Source organism: Eptesicus fuscus, chromosome 22 (genome assembly GCF_027574615.1).
Source record: "Eptesicus fuscus isolate TK198812 chromosome 22, DD_ASM_mEF_20220401, whole genome shotgun sequence".
Taxonomy (NCBI): Eukaryota; Metazoa; Chordata; class Mammalia; order Chiroptera; family Vespertilionidae; genus Eptesicus; species Eptesicus fuscus.
The window spans coordinates 23,790,516-23,812,286 of record NC_072494.1 but is presented as its reverse complement, the minus strand read 5'-3'; the positions used below and the strand labels follow the sequence as shown (position 1 = coordinate 23,812,286).

The window sequence follows — 21,771 nt, the reverse complement described above, 5'->3', positions numbered from 1 at the left end:
CCCTTGTACACGAATTTCATGCACCAGGCCTCTAGTTATAATAAATCTACTATAGGTTGTTCATGCACCTGTACTCTTTTTAAAAAAAACTAAGAGCAAAGTTTGCATTATTAAATGAGAAGGAATTGATAAATCCATTTTTCTTCAAATTCTGGGGATGTGATCTACCTACAATAGTTGTCATCTGCTGGCAATCAATGAAAATGTGTTGGCATTGGCTTCATTAACTTTTGTTACTCGGATGTTACATAAGCTATCTAAATTGGTGTTTGTTATTAAGGCAAAATTCCTTAATAACTTGAACTCTTGGTATAAACTAAGAGTGGGAAAAAGAGCCAGAAGAAAAACAAGATTCCAAATAAGATTAAAAAATAGACTAATGACTATCTCAAAGCACTCGATCCAATTCTAAGTAATAAGTATTTTTGATCATTAAAAAGCAATACCATGATAGCAATTTTTGGCACTAAAGCATTTAGTACATTGGTACATAACAATGTACTAGGACTCTTTTTTTTAAGTTTTAGAATTCGTTAAGTATAAGTTATAAGTCTCTTGGCAAATGATGGCTAAAATCATAACATAATTTAAGAGCCAAAGTATATCAGATAAAAGATTGCTAAAAAAGTGCCAAGTACACTTAAGTTTGTAACATTATTGGATGAGTTTTCACGATGATCTTAAATGTCTTAGTTATCATTCCCAATATATCTTGGTGTACATTGGCAGTTCAGTAGTGTGGATGTGCATTCATACTCTACCTTTTGAATTATTTGGCAACAGGCCCCCACTTTCATCCCATTTGAGCTCAAAACTGTAGAAGCAGATCATATATTCCAGGTCCGTCAGTATCACTGACAGGCTGTTCAGCTGATCAGCCAGCCAGAAATCAGCAAAGCCTACCTTATGGAAGGGGGCTGTAAATACTCGAAACTGGGAGGAAGGAAAAAAAAAAAAGAAACACAGAAAAATAAGAAAATTCATATTAAATTTCTCTAATTCATGTGTGACCACCTAACATGATTACTTTAGCTGATAAAATGGAAACCAAGGAACCAATCACAAACACAGGAACCTGGCAACAGTGGCAAGGTTGAGAATTAGAAGTGAAGGGAATGAGTTGAATGCAAAACGAAGAAAGGAAATAAAGCTGGGAAGGCAAGAATAGCTATAGTTAGAAAAACAGAGAGCAGAGAGGTGTAAAGAGTTGAAGTTGAAAGCAGAGAGTGGCAGAAGGTAGAAGCACTGACAGAATGTCTAACATTAGGCTCTAAGGTAAATTTTGCAGGAGATCCATGTGTTATGATTATTTCTGGAATATTCTCCCATCTTAGCTGGGATGGGAGCTTTGTTAAATGAATACGAAGCTCTCGTTTGCCTATGAAGTATCGATAGAAAGGGAAAGATGGTGCATCTTATTGTTTGAAGCATGCCTTTTTCTCTAACCAAAGTCACTTTCATTTAACTAATGTCATGGTGATGATTGTAGTTTTACTTTCGGATGAGGCTTTAAAAAGAGCTATATCAGAGAAATATAACTAGGGCGGAAACATTCTTGTAAATCTGCTAGAAATAGTTTAAGAGTAAGTTTTCTCAGTGAGATTTGAATTTAAATAAGTTGACAGGTCAATTAATATTAAAATTATCTCAAAATATTCTTGGTAATAATTATTATTACAAATATAACAAATCACAATGCTTCCTTCTGTATGTTAATGCTTCTGATAGTACATTTTATTATTCTATTATTTCTTATTATATTACCATTGCCAACCTATTCCATCAACAAGTCCTCATTTATTAGTACATAGAAGATGCATAGATAAATGTCTACTCAATGGAGAATCATTCTGCTAATAAGAGTAACTTGTCACGCATGAATCATAGTTTACTATTTAAACAAAGAATGATGCACTGGGAGAAATGCTCACTTAACACAATGTACACAACTGTATGTATTACTTTGTTATTGGAATGAAACAGTCATTTTAATACCTGTGTTTTCTGAGTCTTTCAAACCTCATTTAAAAATAACTATATAGACATTTCACAATAATTGAGGCAGGGAACAATAGATGTTTATAATATCAAAGTTATATCCTTGTAACCAGAAGAATACTACATTTTTTAATGCAAATAACAGTTATAAAACTCCACAAAATCTAGTAATAAAATGACAATCTCAAAATAAGAAAGGTAATCCTATATAATAAAAGGGTAATATGCAAACTGATTGAACGGTGGAACTACCAATTGCTATGACGCGCACTGACCACCAGGGGGCAGACACTCAACACAGGAGCTGCCCCCTAGTGGTCAGTGCATTCCCACAGGGGGAGTGCCACTTAGCCAGAAGCCAGGCTCACAGCTGGTGAGTGCAGTGGTGGTGGCAGGAGCCTCTCCTGCCTCTGCAGCAGTCGGACATCCCCCGAGGGGTCCCGGACTGCGAGAGGACACAGGCCAGGCTGAGGGACCCCACAAGTGCATGAATTTCATGCACTGGGCCTCTAGTCTAGTAATATTGTACTCACTGGAAATGATTTTAGTATAGATGTCAAGAGGGAGAAAAATGGCTCACAATTTTTCCCCTTTATTGTTGAAAGTATTACAGATATCCCCCTTTGTTTGTTTGTTTTCCCCACTGACCCCCTCCACCACACATCCTCAAATATTTATCTTTTAAAAAATCTTCTACAAATTATGTCTTCTAGATCAGCGGTCGCCAACTAGTGGTCCAGGTACCACTGGTCATCCATGAGGTCTGAAAGGTTGGCGACCGCTGGTTTAAGGAAACCTTTGGAGCAGCAGCCGCCAACCGGTGGTCCACGGACCACTGCTGGTCCGTGAGGCCCAAAAGGTTGGCGACCGCTGTTCTAGATGATGATGAAACCTATTAATGGTAATGGCATACTTATAACTTACCAAAATACTCTTGTACATCTAAGTTCCATACTCAGAATTCAAACCCAAAATTAAGCCTAATGGTGCTATAGTTAAAGGAAATTATTTGCTCTTTTGTTTATTTGTATTTAATAAAATTGGAGAAAAAGAGGGAGGTTCTCAATTTGTGATAAAAATTCAATTCTAGTGGGAAAAGAAATAAGAAATACAAATAAAAAACAATCAGATCTGAGTGTCCCCTCAAAAAAAAAAATCAACTAATTTTGGGGGGGGGGGGGAAATGAAGAAGATTTAGCCATTTTCTTTTCCTGATTGCTATTAATACTCATCTATATTCAAACATAGGTTGCTTTTTATTTGTTGAATGCTTATTATACTTTTTAAATAGGAAGGCCATATTTCATGTCTTTAGATTTAAAAAATTTAGTTAATGCTATATGTAGGAAAGTTTATTGCTAAGAATAAAAACAAAAAAATCTAACCCTAAGGGGCATACAAAAGGGAAAAACACACAAAAAGTACAGTTCTCAAGGAAGTATAGTTTATCAAGTGAAAAAAAAAAAAGTAAGGCAATAATTATGGGAATTCTGAAAGTTTGTATAGAGATTGGTCAATTTAATCATTAATCTTTATTTTTCTGTTAGTTGTAATTAATAATCTAATAAATAATTATATGAAAGCATTCCCAACTGATTTTCAATATAGAGCTGGTTTAATTTAGGAGTAAGCATAAGTCCCTTCCCAGAGCTAACTTTACACTATCACCAAAAAAATATAGCTACCATTTCTGCATATCCTAATACTATATTCTATATCCTAATACTGAGACTACATGATTTTGCAATCATTAAGAAATAAAGTGTTAGAAGAAATGAAATTTATTTAAACAAAAATTAAAGTCAGCTTTTCAAATTAAAACTTGGTGACCAATTTCTATTGCTTTTAGAGAACCAATTTTTCATAAAATAAAAATAGTAGACTACTTACATCAATTTAACAGGAAAATAACAATTTTATCACTTTTTAAGAAAAGGAAATTTATAGAGTTCTGCATGTTATCAGAGCTGATTAAATAATGAAGTAACTAAATTAATCATGAATTAATTATTATTAATTAGCAAAATCATTTCAATATCTGGACACTTCATATTCCATTTTCAGAGGGAAAAATGCATTTGTGCTATGCCAAAGATGCTGCACTGTATAACACCAGGTGTACCAGTCATACTGCATTCTTTGACTCTGGAGCTGGGGAGCCACTCACACAGATTACAATGTGAACTGTGCTTCTGGAGCTGTGCAATAAAGCAGCCTGGGTTTCATCCTGGAGGGAGCCAATGAAAATACAGTATACCTCTCTAAAAATGACACACAAATTTTTGGACTTACCAGTAGTTTAAGCAGCCAAAACCGGGATTTATAGTAGAAAGTTTTGGTGGGGTTGATAAGAAAGAAAAACATAAATCCATAAAGGGCAAGTGGGTACACATATGTGGGGATTACACTAATGGGAGCAAAGAAGCATGCCAGAAGACTCAGGCACCACAATATCCCAAGGAATCCAGCAATCTGATAAAGAATGGAAAAGACAAAAAGAGAAAAAAAATTATTTTTGTCATTACTCAGAATCTCTTTAATAAAACAAATGGAAGAAAAATGTTTAGTTATTAAGTCAGTAGTCCTCTTTAAGAAGAAGGTGGATTTCAGTGCCCACCAGCTATATAGCTAATGAAAATTATATTTGTGGGACTTTATATCTTGCTTTGATTACCTCAAAGAGATGCTGATGAGACAAATTGCTTCTTGGATTAAGTTCAAAGATGAGCACATGATTTACTCCAGCCTGTCTCCAACCATATGTGTTGATGCCCAGTAGGAAAAGGAATTCAATCAGAAGAAAGCCACCCCGATAGATTCTTATCAAGGGCCATATACTTCTATCTGTTTCAAGTTTAAATATAGCTGAAAGAATATAAATTAATTAGTTAGAATATTCATAATGTCTCCTTTATTGTCTTTTTTCTTAAATCTCAATGATACAGCCCTGGCATAGAAATTTTTATAAATAAACATAAATCTAGATTATCTCAAGAGCCTGTAAATTTGCTTCTAGATTCTTTCCCATCTTCATTTCACTCTGCAAAATCCCACCAGAATAATTTTCCTAAAATTTGACTACTAGCATGTTAGTCTACCATTCCATTTGTTTCTTAGATTACAGAGAACCAAGGTAAAATAGTTTAGAACTACTATAACATCAGTTCTGTCAGCTGGAGATTTCTGGCATGACACAACTTCTTTGATTTGGTTTTGCCCATCATTAAACTGGATATGTAATACTTACCTCACAGAATTGCTGTGAAAATTAAAGGAAATAGTACACATGATGGCAATGTGAAAATTAAAAAGTGCTATAAATGACAACAGTTAATACTTATAGAATGCTTACAATGTGCTAACGATTGTTCCCAGTATCTTTACATATAATAACTCATCTAATCCTCAATGGCTCTGTGAGTTAAAAACTATTATTGCTATTTGATTGATGAGAAAACTAGAGCAGTGATAGGTTAAGTAATTTTCTAAGGGTTAATAATCTAGTATAAGGCAGATTCAGGATTTTAACTCAGTTTTGCTTCAAAGCCCACACTCTTAACCACTACATTCTACTGCCCATATAAATGTTCAGTATCACTATCCTACCTAATAATGGACAAATATGCAAATTGACCATACCTCCGACATACCCACAAGCCACGTTCACCATCCAATCAGAGCAAGTATGCAAATTAACCCAACCAAGATGGCTACAGCCACAGAGAGCAAGGTTTCCTAGGTAACAGAGGAAGCCAAGCTTTCCGCCTGCCCTTGCCAGGTCTAAGCCTCCACTTAAGCTACAAAGTTTCAATTATAGAAGGTAAACAAATTCAAACAGAAATGGAGCTTGAGAGAGCAGGCCAGGGTTGCTCCCGGCAACAGGGGAAGCAAAGCTTTCTGCACACCCTGGCCGGGCCCACCTGCTTAAGGCTACAAAGTTTCAATTATAACCCCAACAGAAATGGCTGCCAGCCGCAGAGGGAGCCCCAGGCTTGGCTCCGCTCCAGGCTACAAAGCTTTAATTATAGAAGGAAAATGAATTCCAGATACTAGGGCCTCCGCTTGGGTTGCCAGGGGGTGTGGCCGGCCTACAAACCACCACAGGCCCCTCACTCAGGCCGCCCCATGCCCCAAGGGAACCCCACCCTGATCAGGGACACCCTTTAGGGCAAACCAGCTGGCCCCCACCCCTGTACCAGGCCTCTATGCTATCTAATAAAAGAGTAATATGCAGATTGATCATCACTGCAACACACAATATAGCTGCCCCCATGTGGTCAAAGATCCTGCCCCCATGTGGACACAAGATGGCCACCATAAGATGGCCAGCAGGGGAGGGCAGTTGGGAGGCACCCGGCCTGCAAGGGAGGGCAGTTGAGAAGGACCAGGCCTGCAAGGGAGGGCAGTTGAGAGGGACCAGGCCTGCAAGGGAGGGCAGTTGGAGGTGATCAACCCTGCAGGAGAGGGCAGTTAGGAGTGACCAGGCTGGCAGAGGAGGGAAGTTGGGGGCAAACAGGCTTGCAGCGGAGTGGTTAGGGGGTGATCAGGCTGGCAGGCAGAAGCAGTTAGGGGCAATCAGGCAAGCAGTTGGGAGCCAGCAGTCCTGTATTGTGAGACCCCTTGGGCAGTCGGACATCCCTCGAGGGGTCCCAGATTGGAGAGGGTACAGGCTGGGCTGAGGGACAACCCCCCCCTCCGTGCACGAATTTGGTGCACCAGGCCTCTAGTTATTCTATAGCTTTCTAAGAACATTCAAACACTTTAGCCTCCCAATTCAAGTTCACAATATGATCTCCAACTCATTTTTCCCAAACTTATCTCACAGTACCCCTAAACAATTTAATTCTTATCATTTTATTATCCTTTTAACAAGTTCTTGTTTCACATTAGCTTATGTTGCCCCTTATACATAAAATGGCCTTGCTCTTTCTTTCCAAAAATTCAAATTCTACTTATTATTTAAGAGCCAGATCCTCATCTGTTCATAAATTCATTGAACCAATGTTTCATTTTGAGCCTACCATGTGCCAAACATTTTAATTTGGCTAACAATTTCTCAATTTTTCCAAATAACTATAAAATGTACTATTAGTACCATTCATTTAATATTTAATTATATACTACCTTATACATTTAATATAAATAATCATTTATTATTTAACTTTGTATGCTCTATAGTACATAGCACATGTGATAATTTAAAAATACAGAGTGAATAAAGCTTTGCTTTGGAGTCAAATACAATAAACCAAATTTCACATCCTAGCTACACTAGGGCAAATAATTTAATTTTTCTAAGTCTCAGTTTCCTTGTCAATGGGGATAATATCTATTCTTAAAAGTTTAAAAGGATTAATTGTGAACGACATATATTAAATGACTAAAACAATGTTTGGCCAATTATGAGTATTCAGTATATATCATGGTTTTTTTTCCTTTTTACTTGAGAAAAACGTCATTTTTTTCCGTAATTTGACAAATATTTATTAGGTGTTTTTATAGCACCTCCTCCTATGCCCCATATAAGAGCTGCGGATTCAATAATGAACAACAGACAAAATACCTGTCTCCAAAAACTTCTATTCTGTATAATATCAGGTAGTGATTTTTTTTTTAAAGAAAAAAAATGTAGGGTAAGGAGATAAAGAATGATGTTAGGTGCTATTTTAGGTAGGGTGGTCAAGAAGACCTATCAGGATATGACATTTGTAGGTCATTTGCATTTCCTTAAGAAAACAAAATGAATCATGTGAATATCTGAAGGGAAAGAGCTCCAAGTAAAAGGAAAGTAAAAGAGTCCGAAAACAGGTATGAGCCTGGTGTGCTCCAGGAACAGGAAGAAGGCTGAGGCCACTATGATTGGAATACTAGTAAATGAGAGGTAAAGTGGTAAAAGATAGCCAGGGGAAAATCAGGTTGGACTTTGAAGTACTTTGTCAAGATTAAACCTTTTACTCTGATGTATGAAGTCAATGAATTTTACACATAAGTGACATGACCAGATTAATAATTTCAATGGGCTACTCTAGATGTTATGTGTACCTTGGTTGCGGGCACATCCCCAGTAGGGGGTGTGCAGGAGGCAGCTGATTGATGTTTCTCTCTCATCGATGTTTCTGACTCTCTATCCCTCTCCCTTCCTCTCTGTAAAAAAATCAATAAAATATATTTAAAAAAATAAAAATTAAAAAAAAATAAAATATATTTAAAAAAAGAGAGAAGTTTAAAAAAAATCTAAACAGGTAATTTTTCAACTTCATGAAAGTAAAAATATGCATATTTCAGACAAATTATTACATATCGGGTCATGTCCCTTTGAGAAACTACAGAAATTATGCACACAGTTTTTCTGATGTGAATGTTTGAATAAAGAATCATGCTTGTACATGCATTACTGCTGCTGTGTTTCTCTCTCAACACTGTTATCTTTTAAGCACCCGCTGGGAGATAAATAAGGATAGACAGCTGGCTTTAACTATATTTACACTGCCTCTCCCCATACAAACACAAAGATCAAACAAAGAAGGGCTCAGAGGTGAGAGAACATAATACACAACACTAAATGCATAAACCACACAGTAAAAACAACTCCGAGTTTCTCACAAAAACTTAATCTATATTTACAAAAGAAAGAAAAAAACCCCTCAACTTGTCCCTGAATTTTAAAAAACTTCTTCTCAATTCATTCACATAAAATAAATTAAGACATTTATTTATTCTTCTGTCTTATTTAATGATGACGATAATACCACATACATCTTGGGGGAAAAAGAAAAAAATTCCACATACAAATGACTAAGGTTTTCCCTATAGAAAAAACAACTCCCAAACACACACACCATGTACACTGATGTAGTGTTTTGCAACCAAAAACATGTTTTACTTACTAGTATACTTCTTAGCTGAATTCTATGAACTGACCTCAAGCTATCTTTTCATTCTTATCATCTAATAATACTCTTCTTTACCCTAGGTGAATATATCACTTCTCCCCTTCATAACTCACTCCCTCCTCCTACGTCCCATCCCCTACCCTGGCCAACTAAAATTAAAATCTCTGCTCCTTTCTCTCCTCTTGACATGTCTTTGATTCCATCAATGTCCAGTATAAATTTCATTTATAAATGAAAGAATGTTTGAGAGGTGTCTTTCTCATACATGTATGTTTGTATATCACTTAATTTCATCTTGGTCCTTTCTCTTCCATCCATTCAAACTTCCACCAATATTTTTTTAATATTGTCCCTACTATGTCCCAGGCAGTGTTCTAGGTGCTAGAGATACAATGGTAAACAGGAAAAATAAATGGCCAAGCATCAAGGAAATTACATTCCAGTGGGAAAACAGATACCAAGAAACATAAATATGAAATATTAGGCCATGTACTTACAAGTACTCTGAAGAAAACTAATGTAGGCTAAAGGGACAGAACAAGCTATTTTAGAGGTGATCAGGAAAGGCCTTACTGGGGGAGGTGGCATTTGATTATATGAATGAAGTGAGGAAGTAAGCATAGACATCTCGGGGAAAAGCCTTTTATGCAATTGCAAGGGCTTGTAGATGGGAATGAGCTTGGAGTGTTCAAAGAATAGTGACAACACAAGAGTGATTGAAAACAGAGTGAAACTGGATGTGGGAAGGATGAGAGGATGTAAAGCCAGAAAGGCCCAGAGGGGTGAGATCCTGTGGAGTTTTACAGACTGTAATATGAAATTTCAATTATGTTGTGAGAAGCCATTACTAGGTTTTGAAGAGGAGACTGATATGATCTAATTTATTTTTTTAAAAGAAGACCATGGTGGCTAGAAGGAGGCAAAAATGGCTGAAGGGAGAAAAGTTTAGAAGGCCACTGCAATATATTAAGGATAGCACTGGTAGAGGTGGTCAGATTCAGAATATATTTTGAATACAGAACTGATGGACTGGAAATGACGAGGGAAAAGAGAGGCTAAAGGTTTTTGGCATGAGAAACTGATGAGAGGTATTGCTATATAGAAGAGAAAGTATATTTGAGGGTAAAAAGAAATTTGTCCATGTAATTTTGAGATGCCTATTTGACATCCAAGTAACCAATTAGACAGCATTCAGAGAAAAGAGTATATATACTTGGGAGTCACTAGTATATAAATGGTATTTATGGCCATAGGTTTGAATAAGATTGCCTAGATAGGAAATACATGTAGACAGAGAAAGAGACTTGAGGATTGAGCACAGTAGTATTTCCCAACATTTAGATGTCACAAGGAAAAAGAAAAAAACAGCTAGCAAAGGAGACTGGGAAAGAACTGCCAGCTAAGTATAATAGAAAAACCAGCAGAATATGGTTTCTCAGCAAAATCAACTGAAGAAAAAGTTTTAAGAAGGAGTGATTGACAATGTCAAGTGCTTCTTTTGGGAGGTTTAGTAAGATCGTGCCTCTGTTGCTGTTATATCATTTTTAAAAAATACATTTTATTGAATTTTTACAGAGAGGAAGGGAGAGGGATAGAGAGTCAGAAACATCGATGAGAGAGAAACATCGATCAGCCACCTCCTGCACACCCCCTACTGGGGATGTGCCCACAACTAAAGTACATGCCCTTGACTGGAATCGAACCTGGGACCCCCTTCAGTCTGCAGGCCAACGCTCTATCCACTGAGCCAAACCGATTAGGGCTGTTATATCATTTCTTGAAGTTGGGAATGCACTTGCTTTTGGCAATTCCTTCTACTTCTCTCTAATTTTAACTTCTATAGAATAGGAAATTATACAACCACGCTTCTTAAAATTCTATGTAAAGTAATTGTAAATAGATTCTGGAAAAGATGTGAAAGGGTGTCCAAAAAGCAAAGTAAATAAATCCGTACATAATTTGTAATATTTTATTTACTCTCATCTGTGATCAAGGTAGCTGAGGTTCTGGATGACTGAACACTGAAAAAGTGTGAAGAAATTGTACATAAACACTGAAAAATAATGGAGAACAAGAAGTCATCAACTAGCAATCTTTTAAAGGATAATATAACCAAGGGAAAAACAAACCAAAACGAATGACTTTCCCCACCCCCACTTATTTATAAGAACAAGAAACTTAGCCTTAACAGATTTCTCTTTCCGTAGCTTTAGTAGTTTGGTAGTACCTTTGACAGAAGAACAGAGTATGACATGTGCATACTTGTAAAAAAATAATTTAATTCAAAATTTAAACTACTTACCGGCAAGCACAAGGGTAACATTCAGTACAATGAATATTCCACAAAATAGGCCAACTCTAAAAGTAGTCCATGCTGGTGCAGGCTGTGGATAGAAAAACAGAATTTGGGGTATAGGGCAAAATATTAAGTACATTTAGTATATGCTGTCACAAATCAGTAGCATGAACCTCAAAGTTCAATCAGGAAAATAAAAATATTTTATGATTTGTATTTTTAGAAATCTGAACCAGAGAATCATCCCTCATCATTCTATAATACTAGTATAGAGTTGCCAATTATTTGAATTCTTTTACAGAAATCTGAGTCACTAAATAAACAAAATTATAATTTTAGGCATCAAATTACATACACTCTGATTTTCTTATAGAAGAGATTTAGTGCAATTTAGAAGTCTTGAACATCTTTTGCCATACTTATACCTAAATATTTCATATTTTAATTAAAATAGCATTATTTTTAAAACGTTAATTTCTAATTGTACATGATGGTCTGTAGAAATATAATATATAATTGATTTTTATATATTGATCTTGGATTCAGCAACTTTGCTAAACTCACTTACTAGTTCTAGTAGTTAATCTATATTCATTAGATTTTGAGGTCATCATGTCATGAGCAATAAAAAAGCCCCATCAGTTTTACTTCTTTCTTTCTAATCTGAATGCCTCTTATTTCTTTTTCTTATGTGACTGTACTGGCTATAAGCTCTAGTACAATGTTGAAGAGAAGTGAATATCTTTTTTTGTTCTTAGTTAGGAAGAAAGCATTCAGTTTTCACCATTAAGTATGATATTAGTTGCACATTTTTCATAAATGCCTTTTATTAGAATGAGATAAGAAAGCTCTATTATTGATTTCTAGTCCATTGTAGTCAGAGAACATACTTGCTATGATTTAAATCCTTTTTAGTTTATTGAGACTTGTTTTATGACATAGAAGATATCACTTAAATGTTTTTTGCTATAATGAATATCATTTAATAAATGCTTTTTTTAGGTGTAACTATTATATTTTGGATGAAGCTGTATAGTAGCCCAGCACATCTGACACCCCAATCATCAAATACACATCTCATCTTTTGGTTAGACAACAAAGTTAGCATGTCAACAAAAATAAACAAGAGAAATATAGGATAAGAAGAGATAGGTGGGAAGACATTATAATTCATTATGAAGTGAGATCTGGTATCTAATTTTTAAATTAAAAAAAAAGTATTAACTACGTAAAAAATTTTGAAACATTTTTTAAAGTAATGAAATAGGTATATTTTATCAGCTAAACAGATTGTATTAATTATTAAATTGGTAAAACCAAACAACTGGAAAAAAATACTAACCTGAGCAGCTCCCAAAGGGGGAACACGTAAACGCTTCATAGCTTTTTGTCTGTCACCATCTTCAAGTTCATTGGTCACTACAGCCTAGAAAGACACATTATTAAATTTTTTTAATCCTTCCCCCAACAATATGTTTATTGATTTTAGAGAAAGTAAGGGGGGGGGGAGGGAGAGAGAGAAACACTGATGTGAGAGAGAAACATTGATTGGCTGCCTCCTGTTTGCACCCTAACAGGGGATTGAACCTGCAACCAGGCATGTGCCCTGACCAGGAATCAATCAGGCGACCTCTTGGTTCCTGGGTCAATGCTCAACTGCTGAGCCACTCTGACTAGGCAAAAGGAGGAAATATTTCATTAAAAATAAAACATGTAACATATTGAAAATATGTGGTATATGAGTGAGATTACTGTACCTCAGTTTCAGAGATGAGCTGATTGATTTTCTTGCACGTATAAAATGGGGCCACTTCTACATGAGCTACTCGCCAATCTGCTCCACGAGATGTTTCCAGGATCTTGTCATGCTTTTTAAGGATTTTTCGAAACCCTGTAAAATTCAGATTCTACAGAAAGAAGTGAGAAACACTACTATAATTTCCAGCGCCACAAAAGAAGATAAAAAATTATACGCACTATGTGTAGACAGAACTTACTGAAGATTGAATACCGAGGGAAATGACAATGTTTTCATAAAAGCATTTACTGAAAGGATAAGACACTTCTTTCTTATTTTATTTATTCATTTCAAGGTAGTATGTTATCAGTAATAAAAAGAAACCCTAAATATGGACCCTATTATTTCTATTTCAAGTAAATTAATGGAAGTCCTAAACTCAAAACATGTTTATTTCCATTTTCTTATGAACAATTGTTCTCAAAACAGCTACTTTATATTATTTTGATTCTTTGATCAAAAGAATATTTTCAGAAAATATTTCAGATTTATCATGCACTGAATACATTTATAAGTTCTCTGCTGTTTGAAGGACTGGTATAGGTATGCATTTCTCCCCTACTCCTATGCAAGCATGTACAAACCAGAATGGAAAATCGAAGATTACCTATTTCTCTTAACTTTCATACATTCTCAGTTAAGGGATGGGATTGCAAAGAAAAATCAGTAGAAAAGAAGTGATCACTCTTACAGGGTTTAGCTGATAATGGATGGAAGCTGTTATTTTTTCTCCATTTCTACAACATCAAAACCCTACTTTTCTACATTCTCAAATTCTGTTGTTTGATCAACATGCAAAAAAGCAGGAAACCATGGATTTGCAAGGTTCTTTAAACTAGAGGTCTCCCAAATTTTCTGATCACATCCCCATTAGTAAAAAAAAAAAAAAAAAAATAAGCACTCACTCCAAACTAAGGCTTTGCTTGTTTGCTTATAATTTTTTCCTTAATGAATCATCTTAAATTTTTCTTGGGGTACATACACCATGACTTGAAGACTGCATTCCATCAACTTTTCTTTCTCCTGATTCTCAAAATAAATGTCTTCTTATAGAATAAACAACCCTCAAAGAACACAAGGATAAATCAAAACTCTTAGAATTTACAATTAGTTTTGTTTTCTCAAGGAGCTTTTTATAATGACCCCAAACAAAAGCTTCTAGGAAAATTAAAAAATTTAACAAGGGTATTTCCCTGTAACACACAAGCATAAATAATAAATTATTATTAAATATAAGAAAGAAAAAATACATTTTAAAAAATGCTCACCTAAGGATATTTTTATTGGTTTTAGAGAGAGAAGAAGGGAGAAAGAGGGGGGGGGGGGGGACATGGATCGTTTGCCTCCTATGCATGCCCTGACAGGGGATTGAACCTGCAACCTTTTTTGTGTACAGGACAATGCTCAAAAAATAAGTTATAAAGCCTATGAATAAATTGCAAAGGAAAGTAATTTCCTATCAGATATATCTTACATAATTATTTTTCTATTCTTCTAAAATTATTTTCCAACTGGATGGTTCTTTTTTTTTTTTTTTTAAACCAGGTATGTGCCTTGACTGGGAATCAAACTGGCAACCCCTCCGTAGGTGACACTCAACCAACTGAGCCACACCAGCCAGGGCGGATGGTTCTTTCAATGATAAAAAATTAAACCACCAAATAAGAAAGCAGAATTATAAAAGGGAAAGACCGAAATAAATACATGCATTAACAACTTAGATCACTGCAGATATGAGGCTACATTGACTTTTTATATTAAAATACCAGTATTTACACCTAGTAATACTTTTGTTATATAACCTTTAGTTCATATATATATATATATATATATATATATATATATATATAATACACACACACACACATCATATATATATATATATATATATATATATATATATATATATATGAGATCCTATAATGATCACAACCATTGATTAGAACTGTAATAATCACAAGAATAAAATAAAAAAAGAATAGTGCATAAGATCCCTCTAAAGGGGGGAGGGGTGATGAGGGAGATGCTTTGCCTAATTTAAATGTTTATTAGTGAATGAATCATCTGTTTTTCAGTAAATTCCTTATAAATTTAACTATACAAACAAATCTATAATTATAAATGAATAAATGCCCTGTATTTCCAAAATTTCACATACATGGTAGCTCGATTTTTCAGATTGAATTTTTAAAATATTAAGTGATATAGTAACTTAGATGTTCGGTCTGTATACACATTTGCTGTGACAATTCCTTTTTTCACCAGATTTAAAAAAAAAAATTATATTGCAGCCTGTGGATAATAAAACTGCAAGGATTCTTAGTGGCAAGTTAAAAAGTCAGTTATCTTTTATATTGTTAGTGTTAATTGGAAAGTTAACTGTCCAACTGCAGTTATGGAAATTTTGCAATAGTTTTACAGGAATATAGAAGCTCTTATATAGCCACCAGTGGTTGGGTAGACATATATTATTTCTGATTTCTACTCAGTAAGGCTAGAAATACCTCTAAATATAAGAAACAACTATTAGTCCTTGAGTCAAGGGCTACTCCTGAATATTGTACAAAAAGGTTTTAGAAAACTGATCTTCGAAAATAGAAGTCTTATTAACACTATTTTACCACCTCTGGTAACATGGTTTTAGCCAGTAAGAACATCAGAAATTTCAGTAAGCACCTAAAGAATAAAGGCATGCTAAGGATTTTCCTTTTGGATTGGCCCATTAGTACAGTTTCAGGTAATTCCATTTATTGTAACTTCTCAATTATTTAAAAATTTCATTCTCCAGGGTAAGAATCTAAGTACCTGATAGTTCTGCAGCAGGATAAGACTGAGGTAGAACTCGCTGAAGGCCAGTTTAAGGTCTTTAATATTCCTATGTTGCACACGTTCCTCATGGGACAGATGGAAGACTGGCTTTCTGCGCTGTCGCAGCGTAGTAACACCAGTGCTTTCTTTCTGCGCATCCAGTGATGACTGAAGCTCATTCTGAAGTGTAGCAAACCTTCGCTGAGCCTCTGCGAGCTTTTCTATAAGAAATAAAACAGAATTGTCCAATCATCAAGATCAAAATGGTGTTGAAAGTTCTTACCGACTTGTCTGAATTTTTACTAATCATTCTCATTTGTTTCCCTAAAATTTCTAGAAAAAAAGTTACATGTAATATTTAGAACTGGATAGGAAAAAAATGTTTTGGTACAACACCCTCTTTTCATCTACCCTACATTTCCCTTCCTACAAAATCTCAAATGTACCCTTACTTTTGACAAATGATACAGAATTTAAAAAGCCACTAAGAGTAAGAATGCAAAACGGTACAACCACATTGTAATTTGGAAAACAGTTTGGCAGTTCTCAAAAGGTTACACATAGTTACCTTAAGATACAGCTATTCCACTCCTATATATATACCCAAGAGAACTGAAAATACATGTTCACACAAAAACGTGTGCACATACACAAATTAGTATTCACAATAGTGAAAAAGTACCCCTAGTTGGTTTGGCTCAGTGGTTAGAGTGTTCAGCACGTGGAGTGAAGGGTCTCGGGTTCAATTCTGGTCAGGGGCACATACCGCAGTCACAGGCTTGATCCCTGGCCCCAGTCGGGCTGCATGCAATAGGCAACCGATCAATGTGTCTCTCTCACATCGATGTATTGATGTTTCTGTCTCTCTCTCTTTCTCCCCTCCCTTCCAGTCTCTCTAAAAGATACCCTCGGGTGAGGATTAACAAAACAACAACAATAGAGGGGGAGGAACCAAGATGGCGGCAAAGTTAAACAACTAATCTGCTGCCTCGCAAAACAATTTCAAAAATACAACTAAAAGACAAAATGTCTATCACCCAGAACCACGGGAAAGCTGGCTGAGTGGAAGATTTACAACTAAGAAGAGAAAGGAGCACAAATGCTGAAAAGCTGAGGTACGGAGGCGCGTGAATCGGGCTGGAGGCGGGCGACTGGGTGCGCGGCTTTTCTTCAACCCACAGGGAGACAAGCTCCCGATCACTCTGAAATCCAGTTTCTGGGGACACACGGGGGACCCACACGCCTACGGGGAGAAGCTGGACTGTCAGCCATTGGGTCGGAAAGTGAGAGTGACTTTTTTGCAGAGGTGCACCCAGCAATCATTGTTTACTGTGCTGGAGCACGGGACGCAGGGACTTGGAAACGCAGAAAGGCAGAGATGGCTGATGGCAGCCATCACCGTTTGCCACACCCTAGCCTAGTGACGCCCTGAGACCCTGCCCCGCCCCGCCCTGAGACCCTGCCCCGCACACTCTACAAACTCGCCCAGGCTCCATACAGCGACTTTTGCATATAAATGGCCTGTTCTGTGGCAGCTTAACCAAATTAACTGCACCTCCAGTCAGACTGCTCCAAAATTGCCCCAGCAAAGAGGAGAAAACTGTAGTTCTTGCTGTAGCTCCTGCTGGGGGGCCTCAGACAGTAGCTGACCTGCACCCCATTGGAGATCCAGACACTAGTGTATCTAGTGGTCGGTGTGAGATGACACCAGATTTCAACCACTCTCATAAGGGACACATTCAAGAGGCAGACTCAGTGAGCGCCAAAGCCCTAGTGGAACAAGTCCTGCCCCATAAACGTGTCTCCATCACAGCAATTCTTCCATTATAGACACAGAGGGTCCTCACAGCCAATTGGCCTGGAGGTCAATTCCTCCCAGTGACACCAACAACAATCAAGACTTAACTACAAGAAGGCTGTACACACAGTCCCCAAAGGGGTACACCAAGAGTGTCCACCTCAGGTAACTGAGAGGCTAACCCCTTGAACCAATAGTACACCTAGTACACAAAGCTACCCAACCAACTCAGGGAAGCAGCGAAAATGAGGAGGCAAGGAAACAGATCCCAGACAAAAGAAATGGAGGAGAACAAATGACTGGACATAGAGTTCAAAACCACAGTTATAAGGTTTTTCAAGAATTTCCTGGAAAATGCCGATTATTTGAGACCCTCGAGGATATGAAAAAGTTCCAACTAGAAATTAAACATACACTGACTGAAATAAAAAATATTATACAGAGACCCAACAGCAGACTAGAGGAACGCAAGAATCAAGTCAAAGATTTGGAATACAAAGAGGCAAAGGGCACTCCTCCAGAGAAGCAAGAAGAGAAGAGAATTCAGAAAGTTGAAGATAGCGTAAGAGAGAGCAAGATGCTGAAAACCTATTTGAAGAAATAATGACCGAAAACTTCCCCCACCTGGTGAAAGAAATAGACTTACAAGTCCAGGAAGCGCACAGAACCCCAAACAAGAGGAATCCAAAGAGGACCACACCAAGACACATCATAATTTAAATGCCAAGGGCAAAAGACAAAGAGAGAATCTTACAAGCAGCAAGAGAAAAACAGTTAGCTACCTACAAGGGAGCACCCATACGATTATCAGCTGATTTCTCAACAGAAACTATGCAGGCCAGACGGGAGTGGCAAGAAACATTCAAAGTGATGAATAGCAAGAACCTACAACAAAGACTACTCTACCCAGCAAAGTTATCATTCAGAATTGAAGGGCAGATAAAGAGCTTCACAGATAAGAAAAAGCTAAAGGAGTTCAACACCACCAAACCAGTATTATATGAAATGCTGAAAGGTATTCTTTAAAAAGAGGAAAAAGAAGAAAAAAGTAAAGATAAAAATTATGAACAAATACATATCTATCAACAAGTGAATCTAAAAGTCAAGTGAATTAAAAATCTGAGGAACAGAATAAACTGGTGAACATAATAGAATCAGAGGCACAGAATGGGAGTGGATTGATAATTCTCAGGGGGAAAGGGGTGTCTGTGTGGGGGGTACGGGAAGAGACTGGACAAAAATCATACACCTATGGATAAGGACAGAGGGGGGAGAGGTAAGGACAGAGGGGGGGTGGGAATCGGATGGTGGGGAGATATGGGGGGAAAAAAGGAGAAACAATTGTAATAATCTGAACAATAAAGATTTATTAAATTTAAAATAAATAAATAAATAAATAAATAAATAAAATAAAAACAACAAAAAAAGTGAAAATAATCCAAATGTCCATTAATCGATGAATGGATAGGCAAATATGGTATACTAGAGGCCTGGTGCACGAATTAGTGCACCAGTGGGGTCTCTCAGCCTGGCCTGAGGGATCAGGCTGAAACCGGCTCTCCGACATCCCCCGAAGGTTCCCGGATTACCAGAGGGCACAGGTTCAGGCTGAGGGACCCGACTGGTGTACAATCAGGGCCGGGGAGGGACACAGATGGTTGGCCAGCTGGGGAGGGACCATGGGAGGGCTTCAGGGCATGTCCGGCCCATCTCATTCAGTCCTGATCAACCGGACCCAGCAGCAAGCTAACCTACCAGTATGAGTGTCTGCCCCCTGGTGGTCAGTGCACGTCATAGCGAGCAGTTGAGCGACCTTAGCATATCACGCTTTGATTGATTGAACGGAAAACCAGAGAGTTAACATATTAAGCTTTTATTATGTAGGATATGTAAAATGGAATATTATTTAGCAATAAAAAGGAATGAAGTATTGATTTATGCTACAACATGGATGAATCTTGAAGACATCATGGTTAGTGAAAGAAGCCAGACAGAAAATGCCACATTCTGCATTCCATTAATAAGAAATGAATATATTTATCTCTCAGGTAAATCCACAGAGATAGAAAGTAGATTAGTGGTTGCCAGGGTCTGTGGGCAAACTCATTATAGTCAACAGAGCCAAATATCAACAGTACAACGATTGAAATTTCTTTTGAGAGCCAAATTTTTTAAACTTAAACTTCTTCTAACGCCACTTCTTCAAAATAGACTCGCCCAGGCCATGGTGTTTTGTGGAAGAGCTACACTCAAGGGGCCAAAAAGCCGCATGTGGCTCACAAGCCGCAGTTTGCTGACCATGGGTCTGGGGGAAGGAGAAACAAGGCAAAGAAAAGAAAGAAGGGAAGGAGGAGGTAAGCAGAAAGAATAAATGAAGTTGGTTTCACATGGCTTGATTTTTTTAATTATCAATCACTTTTTTTTAACAAAATGGAGAAAGTATAATATACTGTGGATAGTTCATAAATCTAATTTTTATGAGATGCATTAACAAGAAAGCAAGTCAGGCTGACTGCTTTAAATAACTTTCTACCCCCATCTTTTAATAGGTCTTAAGTAGCTGATTCTGTTGTAATGAACTCAAGATTCAAGATATTCATGATGTAGGAAGAAATGGGAATTTTATCCTAATTAATTAAAAATAGATTTAATCCACATTTTTACCACACATATAAGCAAAGAACAAAACCTGTCAAATGTGTGGTACTAGATACATATAATCATTTGTAAAAGGAACATTTAGTATTTTTCAGTGAAAGAGATTCTTATGTTTCATTACACATAGTGGTAAAACAATATACAGTATCTCAAATTCAATAAGAATAAAGAAAAGTAAACACATAGCAAGACACTGTATGACAGGATTATAGGAATCTTACATAATAATAGACAAACATTTAAATTGACCGTACCTCTGCTGTGCCCATAGCCAATCAGAGTGAGTATGCAAATTAACCCAACAAAGTGGCAGGTTAATTTGTATATGCAGGCGAGGAGCCGCCAGGAGGGGCGGGGTACCTGTTATGAGGGGGAGAGGGGACGGCAGAGAAAGCTACAGGAGCGGTGCTCTGGACAGAAGCGAGGACTTGCTGGCTCCCGGGCGGCTGGAAGTGAAGCAAGGGGAAAGAAGGCCTATTCTTGCATGAATATTATGCAACGGGCCTCTTGTAACTGTATAATAGTTATAGTTCTGAGTAACTATTATCCAACTGGTCTTGCATTTATATAAAGCCTGAAAATATTTAACAGAAAAGAAATAAATCTGGTCCTATCTGGTTTGGCTCAGTGGATAGAGCGTCAGCCTGCGGACTGAAGGGTCCTGGGTTTGATTCCAGTCAAGGGCACATGTTGGGGTTGTGGGCTCGATCCCAGTAGGGGCGTGCAGGAGGCAGCCAATCAATTATTCTCTCTCATCATTGATGTTTCTATCTCGATCTCCCTCTTCCTTCCTCTCTGAAATCAATAAAGATATATTAAAAAGAAAGAAAGAAAGAAAGAAATCTGGCCAGGCTGGCATGGCTCAGTGGTTGAGCGTCAACTATGAACCAGGAGGTCACGGTTTGATTCCGTCAGGGCATATGCCCGGGTTGCAGACTTGGTCCCCAGTGTGGGGCTTGCAGAGGCAGCCAATTAATGATTCTCTCTCATCATTGATGTTTCTATCTCTCCCTCTTCATTCCTCTCTGAAATCAATAAAAATACATTTTTTTTAAAAGAAAGAAATCTGTTTCTACTGCCATAATTTTCCTACTGCAATCTCCAAAATTCCTTCCTTCTATCCCTTCTTTTTAATAAAGAAAAGAAAAATACATAACACTGCTATGAGTTCCTAATATAATAATTGAAGCCAAAAATGAGGACAGGCCAGAAAAAAACTGAAATTGTTTAGAAACAAAGGAAAAAGCTCTTAGCTATTAAAGACATTCCAAACACGAAAAAGAAAGGGTTCTCCTGTCTTAATTGTGGAATATTAAAAGCAATAGATTGATATTCTAAGATTTTTTAATTTAGGAACATAAAAACACTGCTAAAAAGCTAAGTAGTTTGAATAGAAAGAGAAAGCAAACTAGCTCAAGCGAAGAGGAACATGTAACATCAAGTGTTTAGAATTACCAATGGAAAAGGACATAACTAGTCACCACAAAAAAGGTTTCTAATATTATAGCCTTCAAGACTGATA

At 36.9% G+C, this 21,771-nt stretch overlaps 1 protein-coding gene across 2 annotated transcripts in view; it reads right to left on the bottom strand.

The window, feature by feature from the left end:
- The window catches only part of XPR1 (xenotropic and polytropic retrovirus receptor 1), a 105,089-nt gene that overhangs the window by 23,663 nt on the left and 59,655 nt on the right, over positions 1 to 21,771 (bottom strand). For both annotated transcript variants that reach the window (XM_008145911.3, XM_028152124.2), the window contains exons 4-10: positions 15,791 to 16,014; positions 12,945 to 13,094; positions 12,530 to 12,613; positions 11,194 to 11,275; positions 4,673 to 4,863; positions 4,291 to 4,470; positions 762 to 933 (exon numbers count right to left, since the gene is read on the bottom strand). In XM_008145911.3, coding sequence (XP_008144133.1) covers positions 762 to 933; positions 4,291 to 4,470; positions 4,673 to 4,863; positions 11,194 to 11,275; positions 12,530 to 12,613; positions 12,945 to 13,094; positions 15,791 to 16,014 — 1,083 coding nt within the window. The remainder of the gene's footprint in view (positions 1 to 761; positions 934 to 4,290; positions 4,471 to 4,672; positions 4,864 to 11,193; positions 11,276 to 12,529; positions 12,614 to 12,944; positions 13,095 to 15,790; positions 16,015 to 21,771) is intronic.